This window comes from Schistocerca gregaria, chromosome 8 (genome assembly GCF_023897955.1).
Source record: "Schistocerca gregaria isolate iqSchGreg1 chromosome 8, iqSchGreg1.2, whole genome shotgun sequence".
Classification (NCBI taxonomy): domain Eukaryota; kingdom Metazoa; phylum Arthropoda; class Insecta; order Orthoptera; family Acrididae; genus Schistocerca; species Schistocerca gregaria.
Genome location: NC_064927.1, coordinates 93,071,852 through 93,093,000, shown reverse-complemented (window position 1 = coordinate 93,093,000; position 21,149 = coordinate 93,071,852). Strand labels below are relative to the sequence as shown.

Here is a 21,149-nt window from a genome sequence, read left to right as displayed (position 1 = left end):
AATGGCGGCCCATTCTTCTTCGAGAGCAGAAATTGGAGAAGATAGTGATGTTGGACGTCAGGGTCTGGAGCGAAGTCAACGTTCTGAGTCTTCTCAAAGGTGTTCCGTTGTGTTCAGGTCGCAACTCTGAGCAAGCCAGTCCATTTCAGGAATGTTATGGTCCACAAACCACTGCCTCCAAAAAGGACAGTCATGTTGGTACAATGAATCATCGCCTCCGAACAGTTCCTCTACTGTTGGCAATATACTACGCTGTATTATGTGTTTATATACTTCCACACTTACCGTTTTCTTAAGGGCTAGACAATGACCACATCCTAACAAACAAACAAACAAAAAAATAACTACACCGTAATACCATCTCCTCCGTACTTCACTGCTGGACTACAAACGATAGCAGGTAACGCTCCCCGGGCATTCGCCAAACCCAAACCATTTCCCCGGACTGCCACGGGGTACAGCGTGATTCGTCACAGCGAACTCTCGTTTCCAGTGACCCCTTGTCCAGACTACAGAAATGTGTGGCTCACGACGAGCTGCTCGACCACTGTACGCTGTTGCTTTTAACAAATGGTTCAAATGGCTCTGAGCACTATGCGACTATACTTCTGAGGTCATCAGTCGCCTAGAACTTAGAACAACTTAAACCTAACTACCCTAAGGGCATCACACACATCCATGCTAGAGGCAGGATTCGAACTTGCGACCGCAGCGGTCGCTCGGCTCCAGACTGTAGCGCCTAGAACCGCACGGCCACTTCGGCCGGCTACTCATAACAACTGCGCGAGTTGGAACGTTGCTAGCGCTTTGCAGCTCACGAGTGGTTCCTTCCGCTGACTCCGTGCGATATATTACAATCATCGTTCGCAACGCACGCCCGCCCCAGTGCACCAGTACACATGTGTGTGGAGATGTTTGCTGTCCACACTGTATATTTATGACCTGGGAGATAATATTAATAGTGACCTCTGCAAACCATGCGGTTATCTGCAATGAAATACTATCACGAAAATGTTCAGTCGGATCTTGATAAGATCTCCAATCGGTGCAAAGAGTAGTAACTTATTAAAATAACAGATGTGCAGAATTCTGCACTTCACAAAACGTAGAAACGTAGTATCTTACGATTACAATATACACGATTCAAAAGTAGAATGAGTAAAATCGTACAAATACCTGGGTGTAACAGTTTATAGGATTACTAAATGAAATGGTCGCACAGGCTAAGTAGCAGGCGAATGAGGCGGCACACTTCAATTTATTCACTATATGCTGGGAAAATGCAGTGAGACTACTTAGAAATCACCTGTGTGTTCCGTCTCAGAATACTGTTCAAGATTGTGTGACCAGTACCAAATAGAAGTATCAGGAGGATACTGAAGAACTTGTACAGGGAAGGGCCGTACGTACGTTCGCAGGTTTGTGTGACTCAAGGGAAGGCATCGCGGTAATGTTGAGACATCTGAATTGGCAAACTCTCAAAGATAGGCACAAACTATACAGTGAAAGTCTACTGACAAACTTTTAAGAACGAGAATTAAGTGAAGAAACGAAGAATATTCTACATCCCCCTCCGGATCGCTCCCGTAGGGGCCTCGGAAACAAGATCTGGCTTTACGGCGCGCACCAGCGTGTTTAAGCAGTCATTCTTCCCACGCTCGACAAGCGATCAGAACACCAAGAAACCCTAACACGTGGTGTAATGTGAAGTACCCTTCGTCATGCACTTCAAAATTAAATAAGCAGCGATCAAAAAGTTTCAGTTCGAAGGCCGTACAGTCTACAATCGCAATGCCAGTATCTTAAAATGGCCTTGAGCCGTGAGGGAACCATCCTACCGACGTACCAGGTTGAAGATACCCGCCTGCTGAAAATGTAGGTAACTGCCTGTTGTACTTCCTCGTCCGACAGGAGTCGTCGACGCTTGAAGACCTTTTTTAAGGGACAGAAGGCGTCATAATCGAACGGTAAGAGATCATGACTACAGGGCGTGTGCTCGACTGTCTCTCACTTCAGTTGGTCCGTAACAGATGAAGCCAGCATCCCAGATCGATCGGCGTCTCGTCTCGAATCGCGACCAGCACGACGGTTTTCGACAGACATGCTGCCCCACATACATTCTTCATTCTGCGATGGATGTCTACCGCTGTTTATCCTTCTGTAGCCAAGAAAAGGACAGCAGCACGTTGTTCCTGTCTGGACGCATTTGGTAACAACCTCGTCATAGTTCACTTCTCAGCATTTACCGCATGCACGTCGGAAAGACACAATTGTCTCACTAAACCCTTGCCTATACACTGAGGTGACAAACCTCACGAAATGCCTCCTAAAATCGTCACGGACTCCTTCTGCTCGGCTTACCCGTTGAAAGCCCCAGCAGAAATACTGAGCCATGCTGCCTCTGCAGCCGTCCATAATTGCGAAAGTGGTGCCGGTGCATCATTTTGTGCATGTCCCATAAATATTCGACAGGATTTATGTCGGGCCATCTGTGTGGCCAAATCATTCGCTCGAATTGTCCAGAATGTTCTTCAAACAATCGCAGACAATTTTGGCACGAAGACATTGCGCGTCGTCATCCATAAAAAATCCATCGTTGCTTGGGAACATGAACTCCATGAATGGCTGCAAATGGTCTCCAAGTAGCGGAACATAACCATCTCCAGTCAAGGATCGGTTCTATTGGGCAAGAGGACACAGTCCATTTCATGTAAACACAGCCCGCACCATCATGGAGCCGCCAACAGGTTGCATAGCACTTTGTTGATATCTCGGGCCCATGGCTTCGTGGCACTCGAACCCTATCATCAGCTATTCCGACCAGAAGTCGGAACTGATCTGACCAGGCCACGATTGATTTTCCAGTGGTCTGGGGTCCAACCGATACGGTCATGTGCCCACGAGAGAAGCTGCAGGCGATGTCGTGCCACTAGGAAAGGCACTCTCATCGGTCGTCTGCTGCCACAGCCCACTAATGCCAAATTTCGCCGCTGTCCTAACGGATACGTTCGACGTTCCTCTCACATTGATTTCTGCGGTTATTTCCCGTGTGTTAGAACGTACAACTCAACGCAAACCCCGCTGCTCTGTGTCGTTATTCCCCAACTACTTCCGAACTGTTCCATGCGTATAGCTCCAATTACCATTCCGCGTTCATAGTTTGTTAATTGCCGTCGAGCGACCATAATCGCGTTGGAACCAATACACATGAATCACCTCAGTGTAAATGACAGCCCCGCCAATCCACTGCCCTTTTATACATTGTATACACGATACTACCGCTACCTGTATATATGCATCTCGCTATCCCACGAATTTTGTCACCTCAGGGTATGTCGGTGCTTAAATACCGGCATCGGACTCGCGGTATGTTGCGCATACACTGCAGCAAATTTTTGATCACTTCTTATACTGTATGTATATGAAATAGAATGCGAACTACTCTATGCCAAGAACTGGACGCTGGTTTCTTGAGTATGTGCGCAAACACTGGAGGTCAGAGCCACCGAAATGGACCTTCCGGCGAGTGCACTGGGGTTACGGAGCGCTCTGACTGCCCTCCGGAGCCTCGGAATATTAGAAGTTGTAAAAGCGGAATAAAGCAGCCCCGGATGAGTCACGAAGAGCGGCGTCCCGTTCCTTGCAGGGAAGATCCGACGGACAATCAATACCCGACTGGCTTCCTCCTGCACACAAAGCTCTCTCACTGTCCAGCGCCAGAATGCACGCTCAAATGTGATTCAGTTTGTACCGTCTTACACTGCTCTCGGAGTTACACTGAGATACATCGCTTCCTTCTAAAACCTGGCAGTGCGCACACTCGAAAACGTCGACACACGGAAAAAATTACTGTATTTGCCTCATTTATTTCTCAAAGTACATGATACGTGAACTGCACAGAGATATTGTCGTATCCATTGCGAAGTGAGGTGGCGCAGTGGACTTGCATTCGGTTCTCAATCAGTCTCCGGCAGTCCAGATACACAGTACGTTTCCCGTGACTTTGCTACGTCTCTCAATATGTCGGGACCTACAAATACATAACTCTGCAAGCCACTCCTTACTGCGTGCCGGAGTATTTTTCGTAACAATGGTGACAATTTTCTGGTATTCAGCGAGCGAAGGAAAAACGACTGACTTTGCCTCTGCACCTGTAAATTACTCTTCTGGCTCTCATGAGCCCTACACGAGATGCAGGATGGTGGCAGCATAATGGTCGTCAAATCTTATTGGAATACAGATTGTCTAATTAGACGCAATACGATTTCTTCCACAGTTTCTTATTTAACCCAAGGGATTCTTGTTTTATGGGTATTAGGGGGCAAGTTTCTCCGCCTAACGTTTCTCCTCCAAAGCTGGAGTCATCATCAGAGTCTATTTAGAATCGGATGGCAGTTTCAGTTTTTAGCGACTCCAGCAAACCGAACAGTTTACACGTATACAAGCAATGTCATCAACTTCATTGCGTCGACACGTGGTATGAAGCTTGTAGTGGGTAAGACTTGGTGACGGAATTTCAACTAAGGGAAATTTAGTTTCAAATGGCTCTGAGCACTATCGGACTTAACAGCTGTGGTCATCAGTCCCCTAGAACTTAGAACTACTTAAACCTAACTAACCTAAGGCCATCACACACATCCATGCCCGAGGCAGGATTCGAACCTGCGACCGTAGCAGTCGCGCGGTTCCGGACTGCGCACCTAGAAGCGCGAGTCCACCGCGGCCGGCGGAAATTTAGGTACCTAGGTTAAGGTAATCGAACAGAATAGCCTAGATCAGGAAACCAACAATATTACGTTTAGAAAATTGCACCAATCATATTACCTGACGCAAAACTTCTGTGATAAGAAGACGCTGAGCACTGGAAGCAAATTAAAACATTGGGGAACGGTTGTCAAACCGGAACGATTATGTGTTTCGGAGACTTTGGCTGCGAATAGACGGGGACTACTCGATATACTAATCAGAAGATAGCGCAGGATACCAAGGAATATTTTAGGCAACAGACTGATTTATGAGCACATATATTTGAGATCAAATGTGGAATTGTACAGAAGACAGAATAACGTCATAAACTAAAAAAAAGATCTTTGCCCTTCGAATACGAAATATTTTGCTGAGTGCTAATTACATAGGTAGAAATGACCAGCCTAACAAAATAAGAGAAATTGGAGCTCGGACGGAAAAATGTAAGTGTTCGAATTCTTCGCGCGTTGTTCGAGGTTGGAACGTACGAAAAATAGTCAGAAACTGGTTCTGTGAACCTTATGCGAAGCACCTGGATGTGAATTGCGAAGTAGTCATGTCGATGTACACTGTCGAAAAATAGAGCGCACCGCGAATTAAAATTACAAACTGTGCAAACTTTGCCGGCCGATGTGGCCGAGCGGTTCTAGGCGCTACATTCTGGAACCGCGCTACCGCTATGGTCACAGGTTCGAATCCCGCCTCGGGCATGGATGTGTGTGATGTCCTTACGTTAGTTAGGTTTAAGTAGTTCCAAGTCGTAGGGGACTGGTGATCCCAGAAGTTAAGTCCCATAGTGCTCAGAGCCATTTGAACCCTTTTTGTACAAACTTTCTACAACACTGGAGATAAACTAAGTAAGTGACTTATCATATATAGCAGGGCATTCAGTTTGACGGAAGTTGCTGCTGCGTATATGCAACGTAGCACGATTTCGATGTGCGTATGAAAGGTGACCATTAATAAAACCGACGAACTGTAGGTTCGGATTCATGAATGGAAATGCAGGAAAAAAAGTCCTACGAACAAGTGTCCGCAAATGCAACGTAGCCACGGTAGATGGCGCTGACGAATGATAGTATCTGTGACCACGTGCCGTGTGTTCCTCGTGTGTTGCTAGCTGCGTGATTGACGCAGTGCACTGGAAGCTGCAGAATGGTCCCATATTCACGTCGGGAACAAGCCAGCCACGCGCATGGAAACGGTCGAGAGGTAGTCAAGCTGTACCAAAACGACGGTACCCTCACAGTCACCAACCATATCACACGACATTTAAAGCCCTTTTTGGGGGGAGGTGGCGGACTGTGCGTCTGGAGGACCTGATTGTACAGGATATTGGAACGGAGCCTAGTACGAGCTCCAGACAAGTGGACCGCCAACGTGGTGTTCTGCTTGACAACCGCTGCTAACTATGACACGCAATCCCATGGAGGCCACTTTGATCTGTTGTGACGTTAATGCGATGCAGCTCTTTACTGTGCTCCGGGACGTTTTGTTGTCGTTGCACGGACACTGTCCATTTCCGGGGACATGTGCATAGGACCTTTCCTCCTCCATCTCCAGTCAACTATCCGTCCCCTGCAGTTTGTTGGTTTTATTAATGTTCGCCCTGAATACGTACCGACATGTACGCAAGCAATTAGTGTGGCACTCTCGTCCTCCAACGCGCGTGTGGTAAATACGGAAACGTGAAGTATGGCGTCGTTATCGTCAAATGTGTCTAAACAGCAGCAACGTGCCGAAGGACAAACAGCGGTAGACAACCATCGGAGTATGTCTGTCGAAAACCACCGTCGTGGATTGGTGCGACAGGCTCAGTGCTGGTCACGATTCGAATCAAGACGCCAGTCGAACTGGGAGGCCAGCCCCATCCACTATGAACAATAAGGAACCTGGTGTCCCCATCTCTGGCGAACGGTACTGCGCAACGCTGGAGAAATTACGGCGTGCAGTTAAGGCGTAACATCCGACAAAACCGCGACAAGGGGTGCTGCTGCTTCGTGACAACGCACGCTCCCATACCGCAGGTGTCATAACGCAGACGTTAATCCAATTCAAGCGGGATGCACTCGAGCACCCGCCCTATAATCCTTACTTCTCGGCATGCGTTTATCACTACTTCCGTCCCTTCAAACAGGCCTCGGAGGGTCGGCGATCCCTACTGGACGACGATGTGCAGCACGCAGTGAACGACTTCTTCACGCAACAGGAAATTTTTGGGAGTCTGTGGTAATTTCATCTGGGACCGAACTGCTGAGGTCTTCGGTCCATGGGCTTACACACAACTTACGCTTAAGGACAACACACGAACCCATGCCCGAGGGAGGACGATCCTCCGACGGGGAGCCGCGCGAACCGCGGCAAGGCGCCCGAGGCCGTTGGGCTACACGGCGCGGCCACGCAGCACGACGCGGTGTTTTCCAGTCTGGTGTCCACAACCTGGTGCACCGGAGTGATGATTGCCTCAGTGCTCACGGCGATTTTACATGAGTGGCACACCGACTGTGGACTGTACGACCTTTAACGAGACACAGCATTCACAGTCGTGCTCGGCACACGGCGTCTCTCGTGGCTTCAGCCGCCACCAGGTGCACGGCAGCGGACGCCGTGGCCTCGGCTCCGGCCGCTATCAACTGAGAATTACTTAACTTATCGAGTCACGCGACGGGAGCGGAAGAGCGGGCTCGGGCTTCGCAGCTCTCCTCGACTTGTAGCAGCAGTAAGAAGGACGATTATCAGCGGCGATAGCGTCATCTCTCAGGCCCTCTCTGCGTGACTGATTAATTGTTTATTTCCGGTGATACTGCCTAGTCGTTGTTTCAGGTTCTTTCTTTTTTTTTCATATCGTCTCGGTGACCGACCCAGCTGTGTTCTTCAGGTGCTGGCGAGTTGTGCTGTTATGCGTGTACTCGCTGCGTGGAATCCAACCACATCACGGAATTTTAAAAGTCACCCACGCCGTGATGCTCCGCGAGTACGCATATGACAGCTCAGCTCGCAGCACCTGAGTAAGGTTACTGGGCCGGTCGTCGAAATATTATGAACGAGGGTAATCCCAAAAGTAAGGTCTCCTATTTTTTTATAAGTACATAGACCATTTCTACAATTGTTTACATCAGTTTACAGCTTGAACATTTAGCTATTTTTCGAAATAATCACCATTTCTGCCGATGCATTTTTGTAGACGCTGTGGCAGTTTTTGTTTGCCCATCTCATACCAGCTCGCCGCCATGCTGTTCCGAAAGTTATGAACCTCTTCTTTCACCTCGTCGTCGGAGCTGAATAGCTTTCCGGCCAAATGTTCTTTTAACCTAGAGAACAGGTGATAGTCACTGGGCGCCAGTCAGGACCATAAGGGCGGGTGGGTGATTACGTTCCACTGAAACTGATGCAGGAGAGCAACGGTTTGCCGAGCGATGTGTGGACGAGCGTTGTCATGGAGAATGTTTACGCCCTTGTTCAACATTCCTCTTCTCCCTTTCTGAATTGACCGTTTGAGCTGTTTCAGAGTCTCACAGTACCTGTCAGCGTTAACTATGGCCCCAGTGGGCATAAAGCTGAAAAACAATACCCCTTTCCGATCACAAAAAACGGCTGTCGTAACTTTACCGGCAGACTGTGCTTGTTTGAATTTCCGCGGCTTTGGCGAAGAAGGATGTCGCCATTGGGGTTACTGTTGCTTGGTCTCATGTGTAAAGTGGTACGTCCAGGTTTCGTTACCCGTGACAATTGACTCCTGAAAGTTGTCGTGTTCGGCTGCAAGGCGGTGAAGAAATGCGCGGGAAGCATCAACTCGTTGCCGCATGTGGTCCTCAGTCAGCATGCGTGGCACCTATCTTGGGCACACCTTCCGCTAGTTCAACGTTTCCGTTAAAATTCTGTGAGCGGTGCTTCGGGAAACCTCAGGAACCAACGTGCAGAGATCATTCAGGGTGATCCACCGATCTTCGCCTATGCTTTGCTCAACGTTCAACACTGTCCTCTCAGAAACTGAAGGTCTCCCGCGCCTTTGTTCGTCGTGAATTTCAGTCCGACAAGCTGCAAATTCTCTACACCACTTACGAACATTTTCGACATCCGTGCACGACTCACCATACACTTCCGTCAATTGTCGATGGATTTCAATCGGCGCATCCCTTTAGGTTCAAAAACCAAATAACTGCGCGCAATTCGCACTTGGCGGTAACACTCAACGGGAGCTCCATTCTCAACGGCTGCCAACCCAAGACCGAAAGCCTCAGCGCGCCCTGCGCATGTTTACACACAGCGCGTGAAGCACTCTTCATAACAGTGTGACCAACTGTCATTTAAAGTTCTGTACTTATAAGCAAATAGGAGACCTTACTTTTGGAATTACCCTCGTAAAAATGAAAACAACAACTCCGATATAAACCAGACGTACAATACTTAGCGATAGCGTAATTTCAACTGGTTCTGAGCACTATGGGACTCAACATTTTAGGTCATAAGTCCCCTAGAACTTAGAACTACTTAAATCTAACTAACGTAAGGACATCACAAACATCCATGCCCGAGGCAGGACTCGAACCTGCGACCGTAGCAGTCCCGCGGCTCCGGACTGCAGCGCCAGAACCGCACGGCCACCGCGGCCGGCTAGCGTAATTTGTACATCATCAAAATTACAAGCATATTATACCTGACAACTGAACAACTGTGTCTCAGTGGCTACTGTCGGTTTATTATGGCATCTTCCGAAACAAAATTCTACTGAAAGCATCCACACGAATGAAATAGTGACATCATCACTGGAATGTAGCGATCGCACCATCATCACATATAAAATGCTTCGCCACGAATATGCTCGTCAGCACACTGCTGCTTATAATACGGCAAAACTTTCCACCCATGACAGACGTCGACGTACTTTTGAAACACTACAAGTAATATGTATCAGTCTACTATTTTACTACTACTACTACTATTATTATTATTATTAGTAGTAGTAGTAGTAGTAGTAGCAGTAGTAGTATTGGTAGTAGTAGTAATATTACCACTAGAACAGGCAAATGATATGCCTCAAACTGTAATCAGAACGGATTAAGTATAGTCCCAAATAATATACTCCGTTTGCCACACTTAAATTACAGGTAAGGCCACAGCTTGAGAGCCCTGCCTCCGAAGAAGCAGCAGGATCCAAGAGACACGGCTGTCCTCACGTACAACGCAGCACAGTCACATTTAGAAGAGTGACTTCTAAGTAACTGCCGTCTACGGGGCACGACTTTCAAACAGCTGGCCTCAACAAATGTAACTATCTCAAAATCCGTGCATGTTATAGAAATGGATGTACTGTATGTATGTATGTTCCACATCTCCTTGTAAACCAACCTTACTGTCAGTCAACTATAGCCGTGAAGGTAAGATCCACCTATGTGTCAACTGGTTCACATATAGGTTATTTTTCAGGCAACAATCGCCGTGGGCGTAAGGCCGTGTGGCCGGGGTGAGGGTGGAGGTGAAAAAACAGCGCAGCACGCGACGCGTGAATTCTCAGACTTCCGGCATCCAGTATTTGAGAATGAGACCACTTAGCGAGTTGCAACAAACTTTACACATAATTTGAAACCTTAACGAATTTTTGCTTGCTGACAACCCCCGCAAAACGATGAAAGGAAAAAAAGTTTCTCGTTTACTACTTTTCTGCTGTTCAAGCAGTAAAAGTATCGCATGCGGCATGACGTTATAATTTATTACTTCTAACTGTATTCGCGATACGCTTTACGGGCAGTATTCCCATATACCACTGAATGTTAGGCGCTACATTATGTGACTGTACGACACACAGTTCAGCAGATAAATCTCAAGGCCACACGCAGCGTGTTACAGGCGTGCGCGCACAGCTGTGAACAAACACCTGGGCGGCGCCAGGTTTCTCCGTTACATCGAAATAATATCCGCAGAGGTGGACAATCTAAATCGAGAAGGTTATCAAATACCAACGAAGTAAATGCTTTGGTACCACATATCACGACATAATCAAACATTTTACCTTCTCACATATGAAGTACATGAAAAATAACCGTAACTCGTGTATAGCGTACAGGGTCACGCATCTGAAACGCAAAGAATGCATACGTAGCCAATTTGGGGTTACACACGACAGACTAATATACCACATTATTGTGAGCCTTCGAAGTAATTAAATGATGCATTCCACAAAAATCCCGTGTGCCAATTACATGGAAAGATATGGCGATTAATGAGAATACCGAGCAATACAATCGGACTCTACAGAGAGATTGTTAGGGATGCAATACGAGTACGTCAGTAAACAGCTTGCAACTCACCGCGGCACAGGTGTTAATATCACAAGACATTTTTGTGAGTACCATTTTTAGTAATGACAAAACATATTTTCCTCCTCCGATCTTTCTCCGTCTCCGACACACACACACACACACACACACACACACACACACACACACACACATCTACACGCGCTTGCTGGACGTTTACGTTATTTGTACGTATATTGTGCTTGTGAGTTGTCTACACGAAAACTATGTCTACTATTTTTGTGAGGGAAAGGCCTTAAGGGATTTCGTTAATAATAAATGTGTCCACGCAAATCACCTGCGAAATTCGCTTCTGAATCACGGAATTCTGGATTATCTAGTCACATATTTTCCCTAGCAACTGAAAACGTCTTACTGACAGCTTGCCAATAAAACAATAAACACGTAACTCCATGAGCCCACCCCTCGAAATTGAGTGAGCGTAATAATTAAAATATTACTGTGCTTTAATATCTCTTGGTCCGAGCCAGCAATGTATAAATCAAAGTTGCGACGCTATTATAGTGGGGATTGACACCGTAACTCGACACTGATAAACTGAATGAATGGCATAACGAGAACGGCACACCTGTTGCACGAATGAGCGTCATACTGCGTTGTGGACTTCAACGCAAACTGAGTATACACAAGTTTGGTGTCTCCTGCATGTAGCATTATATAGTTCCGTTGAGCAGTTTCCCGCAAGACAGAAATCATTTAAGAATATGGTCGCCCTTGAGCGTGGCATGGTAAAATCCCTGCGATACGGTTCCTCAGGCTGTATGAATCGCTTGAAGGACGACATTTTCCGCTTATGGCAGGACAAGTTTTTCTTATGTTATTTCAGTTTCGACGTTATGCCACTGTCAAGCAAGGATGTTCGATGCCATGTCAGAGTACAGACATAAGTTATACATAACGTACTCATGTAAGGTCGCGTCCAACCGGATAGCAATGTATGGATCAGCTGTTACCACTGAAAAAATAACACTGGGCCTAAACTTGTGCTTTTCACATGCAATTGCATTTCAACCTGCATGTCAATACCAGGTGTGTGTGAAAAAAAATTGCAGTCTTTTAAAGAATTCTAGTTATTCGTCTACATCAGTATTATTCCCTTCGAAATAGTACCAGTTACATATTATACACTTATGTCAGAGATTTTTCCAGTCCCTGAAACACATCTGGAACTGTATCCTTGGGATAGCTTTTACGTCTCTCACCGTTTTGTTTTTAATCTCATCTCTGCTTGTAAAGCGAGGGTTCTCTATCAAGCGAATATGGGGTCTAGATCATCATTTTAGTATCGTTTCTCGTCAAAAATGATTGAGCAGGTGCATTATCATGGTGCAAAAGGCATGAATTGCTTCGACATAAAGATAGGACTTTCCCTAAAGTATCGCTTCACGAAAACGGCGTTGAACTTGGACTTATCAGTGATAGTAGAGCCTTGAGCATGAACTCATGCCCCATAAAGCCGTTAAAATTGAAAAACTCCGTAATCGTAACTTTCACATTTCATCACACTTTTTTGAGACTATACCATCCAGTACAGTTCCATAGGGATGCCTAAGCCTTACTTTCATATTCGTAAACAAGTATTTCGCTGCATGTTACAAGTTTCAGTACGTTCTGAACTGTTGTGGACTTCATCTACAGACTCCTGAACAACATGCAACCACTGCTGGCTTTGTTCGAAAGTCAGCAATTTTGTGGACAAATTTCGCTGTGACACGTTTCGTACATAAAACACCGGAAAAAATTTCAATGCATGAACCAACTGATACGCCAAGACCATCATCGGCTTCTCCGGTTGCGTTTTCCCAATCGTTCGTAATCATTTATTTAACTTTTTTCGCAATTTTATCGGTTAACGATGTGCTGGGGCGTTCGAGACTATCGTCAAGTTTAACGTATTCACTGCATTCCTGGAAAGATTTGTTCCACAACCTGCCAGCTAATGGAACATTTAACAGCTCTAAAACTCCGTTGCACTTCATTCCGCTTTTGCTGCAAAAATTCAATGAAAATTCTGTAATCCACTTTTATATTAAATGAATAATAGGCGATACTACCAAAACACGTGTAGCGTTTTTGACAGCTGATACCAGAGTGAATATCCAGTAAGGCTAAAACTGTACAGGAAATTTTCAGAGAAGGTCCTTTCATTCAGGTCTCCTTTTATTTGCAGTTGGTTTCGGGACTAACATTACACCACCTCTAAATCCGTTGAATACAGTAAACATAAATTTTGTCATAATTGCAGAAAAGGCACTATCAAAGAAAATGCGGTTAGTTTTAAAGCCATAAGCTAAGAGAATTCCAGTTTTCATGTGTACAAGGGGCAGTCGAACGGAAACGAGAAAACTGATAATAATAAACTGTTTACTATTTCAAAAGTAATCGCCATAACTTTAATACATTATTCCAGTGTGAGACAAAATGGTCAATGCCTTCATGGACAGATGTTTGCAATTAGCTACGGAACCATGATGTGTAGTTGTTCGTCTGAAACAAATCTACGGCTACGAATGTCTTTCTTCATGGCTCCAAAAATATGGATATCGCACAGAGAGAGATCGGGACTGTATGGACGATGTGAAATGGTTTCCCAGCGAAACTTCTGCAGCGTATTCAAAACAACGTCAGCAACATGTCGGACCGCTCGATTTGCTTCGGATGAAGAGGTGCGAGGTTGGGTACAATCATCGTTCCGAGGGCAACAGCAACCATTTTTGTGTGAAGGCAATGACCGTGCTGTCTCACTGTGCGATAAATGTATCAACAGTTGCGGCGACTACTTTTAAAATAATAATGCGCTGACTTACTTTTCTGCATGTTTCTCGTTTTCGTTTGACTGGCGCTTATATACATATGACGAGAGAAGTGTTCAACTTTAACAAAAGGTAAGGGCTATGAATGACGTCTGTACTACGTCATATTTATAATCATTGCACTAAAATTAGACAGCGCACGATGCGGAATTTGTTGTGGGACACCGTGGAATATTCCATCTTCGACCCCTAGTTTCCGACAGCTGTCAGCGCTTACGTAGCCTTAAAAAATGGCGTTTGTAACGGAGGTGCAGAGAGCTGTCATTCAGCTTTTTTTTTTTTTTTTTTTTTGTGGAAACCCAGAGCACTGCAGACTCTTGCAGAATGTCTACGGTGAGTTGTTGAGCGAGGCGTCTGTCACCATAGCATCCATATAGCGCAAACCTCTACGATGTCCCGCGTCCTACCCGTAGCGAAACGGAAGAAACAATTTCAGCGTGATAGTTGCCACAGAAATGCAAACGAACTTCGTGACAACGCAAGGTCTCACACCCGCGATAGGCGTTCGTAGAGCTTCCCAGGACTGTTGTTCCTCGTCCACCCTGCAGCACGGCTCGCGTACCTTCCCACTTCCATCTGTTCGCCGCAATGATGGATGCACTACGCTGGAAGCAGTACGTGGATGACGGCGAGGAGGTTGCTGAAGCAGCGTCGACCTATAGAGTGGTACGATGCCGGCATACGGGCCTCTCAGTAAGGTGGCATAGGGCCATTGCATTCAACGGAGATTATGTCTCAAAATAGGAGTTTGTAACCAAAAGAGTGTGCAATACCATGGTGTACTGGAATCCTAAATAAAACGAACCTGCTTTCAGGAAAAAAAGTGTTGCGATACTTTTTGAACGCGCGTTGGAGGTTAGAGCAGTGAAGTCACACAAATTGATCAGACGTACATGGGATTATTTAAAATCATCCAGAACCATGTTGGGCTACATGAACCTTAAGAGCGGGGTGTGATAGAGACACAAATATTTAATGGATCTGCGGATATCCAGAATGAGATTTTCACTCTGCTGCGGAGTGTGCGCTAATATGAAACTTGTTGGCAGATTAAAACTGTGTGCCGCACCGAGACTCGAACTCGGGACCTTTGCCTTTCGCGGGCAAGTGCTCTACCGACTAAGCTACCCAAACATGACTCACGCCCCGTCCTCACAGCTTTACTTCCGCCAGCCGAGTGTCGGTCCGGCACACAGTTTTAATCTGCCAAGAAGTTTCATATCTGCGGATAGTTTGATATCGCATTTTGAACAGGTATGACAAAAGATATGTCTACTGCGTACAGGGGTCGGAAGACGGTGCAATGCAAGACCGAAACCGATTGCAAGCAAAATTAGGTTAGGTGACGGAGTCAACACGAACACTTTTCGGACAACGAAGCAAACACAACAGAAGCAACCCGCTGAAAGCAGGCATTATGGGAAAACGCACGTACATGAAGCGCTGCAGCAGCAGCCCCAGGTTCCCGCAGGACGGCTTCCAGCCGGCCCGCGCAGAGTCGCCGCCGCCGCCGCCGCCGTCGTGTTGCGCGTCCCCTCCGAACAGGCCGGCCAGCAGGCACATCCCGCACGCGCACAGCGTCCGCGCACACTGCGCGCCCGACGCCTGCCCTCCCCCCTCACCCGCCGCTCCAGCCGGTCGCGCAGCCTTTTACGTCACGGTTGGGGCATGCCGGGTGATACTGCGAAGAGCGGTGACGTCAGCGGCAGCAGCCGCAGCCGCGGAGCCGAGGCCGAGCGGCAGGCGCGAGACAATTCGCAGGTCGCGGCGCGCGTTGCAAAACCGCGTTACGTGAGCGCACGCCGCTCTGCTCCAGCCGCGGGCACCTGCCGGCGTAGCTACCCCGTTGCCATGCAACCGGCGCGCCGAGACGGCGGCATTACCACAGATAGCTAAATCGCTACCGTCCGCTTGTTACACGGCATCTGTCACAGTATGTGCCAAATGCCGACGCTTTAGAGTAGGCTCGACCGTGCCCCGTGGATATCGACAGAAATAAGTTACTGCAATGTATAAACCTGCGTCCTCCGATGGATTTACGTGAATTAATTGTGTGCAGTGGCGGCTCGTAGATATCCATTCTGGCTATTCACAAACTTTTAAATTCAGGTAAATACGACAGTGCTAAATTAATACCATCTGCTACATAACAGTTCTGCTCATCAACTTATTCATACAACTTCAGCGGCTGTCAATTATCCATTTCATTTATTCATTCATTTCGTGTAGGTTATCTTTCGATCACAATATTTCAACTGTCTTGCATTAGGTGTTCTGATGTTTGCCCATTCTCGGTGTTGCTCTTTCCGCCGGCCGAAGTGGCCGAGCGGTTCTAGGCGCTTCAGTCTGGAACAGCGCGACTGCTACGGTCGCAGGTTCCAATCCTGCCTCGTGCATGGATATGTGTGATGTCCTTAGGTTAGTTAGGTTTAAGTACTTCTAAGTTCTAGGGGACTGATGACCTCAGAAGTTAAGTCCCATAGTGCTCAGAGACATTTGCTCCTTCCTCTGCTGGGTCCAAGCCTTTCCTGTTTTTAGTTTTGGCTTTTCTTGGAAACCCTGCCACGCCATAAGTTTCTCCTCGAGTGCGACACGCTCCAAGATGTCATCATGTGTGATCCCCACTTCTTTAAGTTCGCTCTCCACCTCTGTGAACCAGGCCCCATTTTGTTTTCTTCTCCTGAAAGTAGATGATCATAGATTGATGAGTCTTCCAGGGCTCATTGGGTCATACGTCCATAAAACATAATCCTTCGATACAGTTCATGATTATCAGGTCTTCTATATTCCCCATTCTCTTTGATGGGACCTATGATCTCTCTCAAAATCTTCCTTTCCTTCGCCTCCAGCTTTTCGATTATACCTTTTTTGTTCATTACTAGGCATTCAGAAGCGTACAAGACCACCGGACGGATAACATTGCAGTAATGCCTTAACTTTGCATTGAACGATACTGATCTTTTGTTGTAGATGATTTTGGTTAAATGGAATGCCATTTCCATTTTGTTCATGCGTGATATGAAGGCTTCTTTCTCTGATAAGGTGGTTGTCATCCATTCACCGAGCTATTTAAACTTTTCAACTCGCTTAATTTTGCCTTGACCCACTACAAGCTCCTTTGGTGGTGAATTTATATTCGTTATAAAGTCGGTTGTGTCAAATGTCAATAATAACAATAATAATAATAATTATAACAATAATAATAATTTGCATAATTTGTCCGACAAAAGGAAGAATTGTTTATGTGAAATTTTGTTGTTTTCTACATAACTTAGTACAGTTTACGGCAAGAACGAAATAATGTTTAAGGTTTCGCTACGCATTTTTGTGTAAGTGGTAGGTTTCGTACTTCTTTATTTTTTTGGACAAATGTACGAGGTACCTAATTCATATATTAGTTAACTAATTAACTTCTGGGCTGAAAATCAGGCATTTTTACGTTGCACTCACAAAACAACTAACTCTATTATACACTACTTCGTTAAATGTTCGCTTGTAGTCACCCTGATTTGATTTAGTGGTGGTGGTGGTTAGTGTTTAACGTCCCGTCGACAACGAGGTCAGTAGAGACGGAGCGCAAGCTCGGGTTAGGGAAGGATTGGGAAGGAAATCGGGCGTGCCCTTTCAAAGGAACCATCCCGGCATTTGCCTGAAACGATTTAGGGAAATCACGGAAAACCCAAATCAGGATGGCCGGAGACGGGATTAAACCGTCGTCCTCCCGAATGCGAGTCCAGTGTGCTAACCACTGCGCCACCTCGCTCGGTTTTTGATTTAGTCACTTTCTCGCACGGCGGATCTGGTCTGAAATACCCTAGTTCCTTTGGAGTTAACTTTTGCTGGTAATTTTCTTTGCTGTTAGCGCTTAATACGTATTCACACTCCACAGGAAAGCCGATTCCTGCACAGAAGACAACCAACAAACTGCCGTTTCCGGTAATTATTATATTCAAGTTGTACTATCCACCAACAAGGTCATTTGACTAGAACACAAATGAGGCGCTGAATGCCAAAACGTCCGAAAGCACACCGCCTTCGACCCCCCGGCCCCATATTCAAGTGAAAATCAGAAAAACCAGCTTTTGGTGAATGTTCAAATATATGTACAATGTGGGCCTGCAGTACAGATAAACCATAAGATCAACAGATGTCTGAAGCACAAATAAATGCAACAGTCGACGATGATGTGCTTTATGGTTCTCAGCTTAGTCTGCGACAAAATCCAAAACTTTATGTATCATATCTCATTCAGAATCCCACAAAATAGGTTTTTCTCTCAGTTTAACTATAACATATACTGATGTACGACCTAATTTTAGTATATAGTGTGAGAATTCGCATATCTGTGGAATGTGCTACCACCTAGCGGTAGATTACACTCTGCTTCAGTGTGCAACCATCTGGTGGCACCGACGTAAAGTAGTAGTTTATTGGTAAGCGCTAGCAGTGCTCGCCATGAACCGTGCACATTGGTAATGAAATCCCTAACTATTTGGCCCGTAATAAATTATGTTACGCATGCGCAGGAGCTCCTTAAAACGTGCACAAGTGAAGGTGTGCTCACGATCCTGATACCGAATTTCGCAGTCTAGCGGAGCAATATCTAGCACAGCGCGGTAGATTTGGTACCGTGTATTTCAGATTACCACATCCACATTACGTTTAACAGCATTCAAAGAAAAACTACCAGTAAATCCGCAAGGTGTCAAGAGTTAGGTTATATATACGAAGACAGTAACTTGTTCTCGAAAGAACAGTTACTGTTGATGACCGTGCAGCTTTTCCCTGGAATAAATGATGACCAACTGAAAACCTCAGCTGCTGACAGGTGTTGTTGATATACCTCGATATGGACAGCTGAAAATGTTAGGTTGTTCAAGTGCTCTTACACAGCAGCCACCACTGACTATGTGTACGACTTTGACACAGTCTGCACTCGCCCCATATTGATCATCTTACACTACGTACATCACTTGCAGCTTGCATTTATAAAGTCTATGTCATACTGTACAAGGGTTGGATAAAAACTAGTGGCAACAGCGCCGTAACGTGAAGAATGTGCGTCACATGGCATTCCCGCTGTCTGTAGCTATTGCAAGGTCAGCTGAAGTGGTGCAGTGAGCGGCGATGGCTCTGAGTCAGCTGCAGTGCGTACAGTCTGAAAGTCCGGGAAGCCAGTTCGAGCGCCCAGTTTAGCAAACACGAACAACGTCCGTGGGTTAAGATTGCATTGTCACGTGGCCACAGCAGACAACAGTGTTCCCTTCTAGCACTCAATCAAATCATCCTTCATGACAGTGCACGTAGCACATGGCGAACCCGGTGCAGGAGCTCCTGCGTACGAGGGGGTGGCTGATACTGGAACATCCACCGTGTTCATCCGATATGAATATGACTGATTAAGACCTATTCGCCACATTGAACGTGCTATAACACAAGAGAAGACGTTTTCCGTGTCATAGGGGGCTCCTTGCGAGACGAGAGACATGGACGCGCTGACGATGTACGACGTCTTCTACCTCTGTGAGCGAAGCTGACCGATATACGGGACGATTATATTGAGGGCATGTAATACGGTGAACGTCTGTCAATAATGTCAGGTATGAATTAAAACAATGTTGGCATTACCTGTTATCCAACCCGTGTACATTACGTAACACGACAAAAGGAACCTGTGACGACTAGGGACTGTGACACAGCTGGGATGTATCAACCTCTTCAACACTTTGTAGAAACACAGCGCGAACAAGAATAAAACCGAAACTGCAGGGATGAATTCCTGACTGGAAATGTAGAAAAAAAGGTCCTATGAACATATGTCCGGAAATTGGACTGTGTGCGTGCAACGACAACAAATCGTCCCCGAACACAGTACAGAGTTGCATCACATCCACATAACAACGGATGTTGCAAAAGGTCTCCATGGTATTGCAGGTGATGGGTACAGTAACGGTTGTCATGCAGGATACACATAATCGTACTCTGGCAACTTCCCTGGATCTTGTACTAGAGTTCGTCCCAATATCCTGTACAACGTGGTGCTCCAAATGTGGTGTACGCACAGTCCGCCGACTCCCTGCACGTCTGTCTGTCTGAAAGGACCCATGATCACACAAATGCCCAAAAAGGGCTTTAAATGTCGTTTAATATGGTTGGTGTCTGTGAGGGCACTTGTTTCGGTGCAGCCGTGATGCCTCTCGACCGTTTCCTTCTGCTTGGCTGTACAAAACACCATCTCGGCTTGTTCCCGGTACGAATACCGGACCATTCTGATGCTTACAGCACGCTGCGTCAATCACACAGTTCGTAACACAAGGAACACACGGTACATGGTCTGAGTAACTCTCATTCGTCAGTGTCAGACACATGTTCAGAGGAACTTTTTTTCTTCCATTTCCAGTTAGGAATCCGTCCCTTCAGTTTGTCGGTTTTATTAATGGTTAACCTATAAACAAAGTGTTTCATTATTATAGGTACAAACGAAAGAGATAAGTATAGAACGATAAAACAAGCATATATTTTTCTTCTCCTTGAAACGCTGCTGCTCATGCAGGTCGATGCCAAGTTTCTCTTTTCTCCCCTTCCGATGCAGTTCTGCTCGTTCCACATCGTCCTTCACCTGGCCTTCCACCCGGCCTTCGTCCAGATTGTGTCCATTCTAGGGCTCTCCATAGTTTGCTTTACAGGTTCGATCTGCAGGGGTGTTTCGTATTGTTTCATTCCTTATCCTCTCCCTTCTCGTCTTGCCCAGCACTCCCTCCCAGTTAGCGCATCCCTGTTGCTTGTATACTCCTCAGATCTTTCTTTATCCAAGTCCAACATTCTGATCCATGTGTCAAAATTGGCACACAATATGACTTGCACATCACGATATGATTTTTTTTAGGCACATATTTTCCAATTTCTGATTACGTCAGATGCACAATAATAAAATTTACAATTTTGTATTCTTCCGGAAATTTCATCCTTGACTTTCCTTTCTTGGTTAATTGACTTCCGAGGTACTTCAAAGCATCCACTTCTTTGCAAGTTACATTTTTTTCATTTTTCCTGCTGATTTCCAGCCGGCCGCTGTGGCCGAGCGGTTCTAGGCGCTTCAGTCCTGAACCGCACTGCTGCTACGGTCGCAGATTCGAATCCTGCCTTGGGAATGGATGTGTGTGATGTCCTTAGGCTAGTTAGGTTTAAGTAGTTCTAAATCTAGGGGACTGATGACCTCATATGTTAAGTACGATAGTGCTTAGAGTCATTTGAACCATTTGGTAATTTCCAT

General features: G+C 46.1%; 1 protein-coding gene across 5 annotated transcripts in view; it reads right to left on the bottom strand.

Moving 5' to 3' along the window:
- LOC126284117 (ubiquitin carboxyl-terminal hydrolase 21-like) overlaps positions 1 to 21,149 on the bottom strand; it is a 374,932-nt gene that overhangs the window by 213,415 nt on the left and 140,368 nt on the right. Inside the window, exon 1 of one of the 5 annotated variants that reach the window (XM_049982794.1) lies at positions 15,312 to 15,456. The exons of the other annotated variants lie outside the window; for them this stretch is intronic. Coding sequence (XP_049838751.1) covers positions 15,312 to 15,439 — 128 coding nt within the window. The 5' untranslated portion in view covers positions 15,440 to 15,456. Of the gene's footprint in view, positions 1 to 15,311; positions 15,457 to 21,149 lie in introns of those variants that run through there. 5 annotated transcript variants of the gene reach the window in all.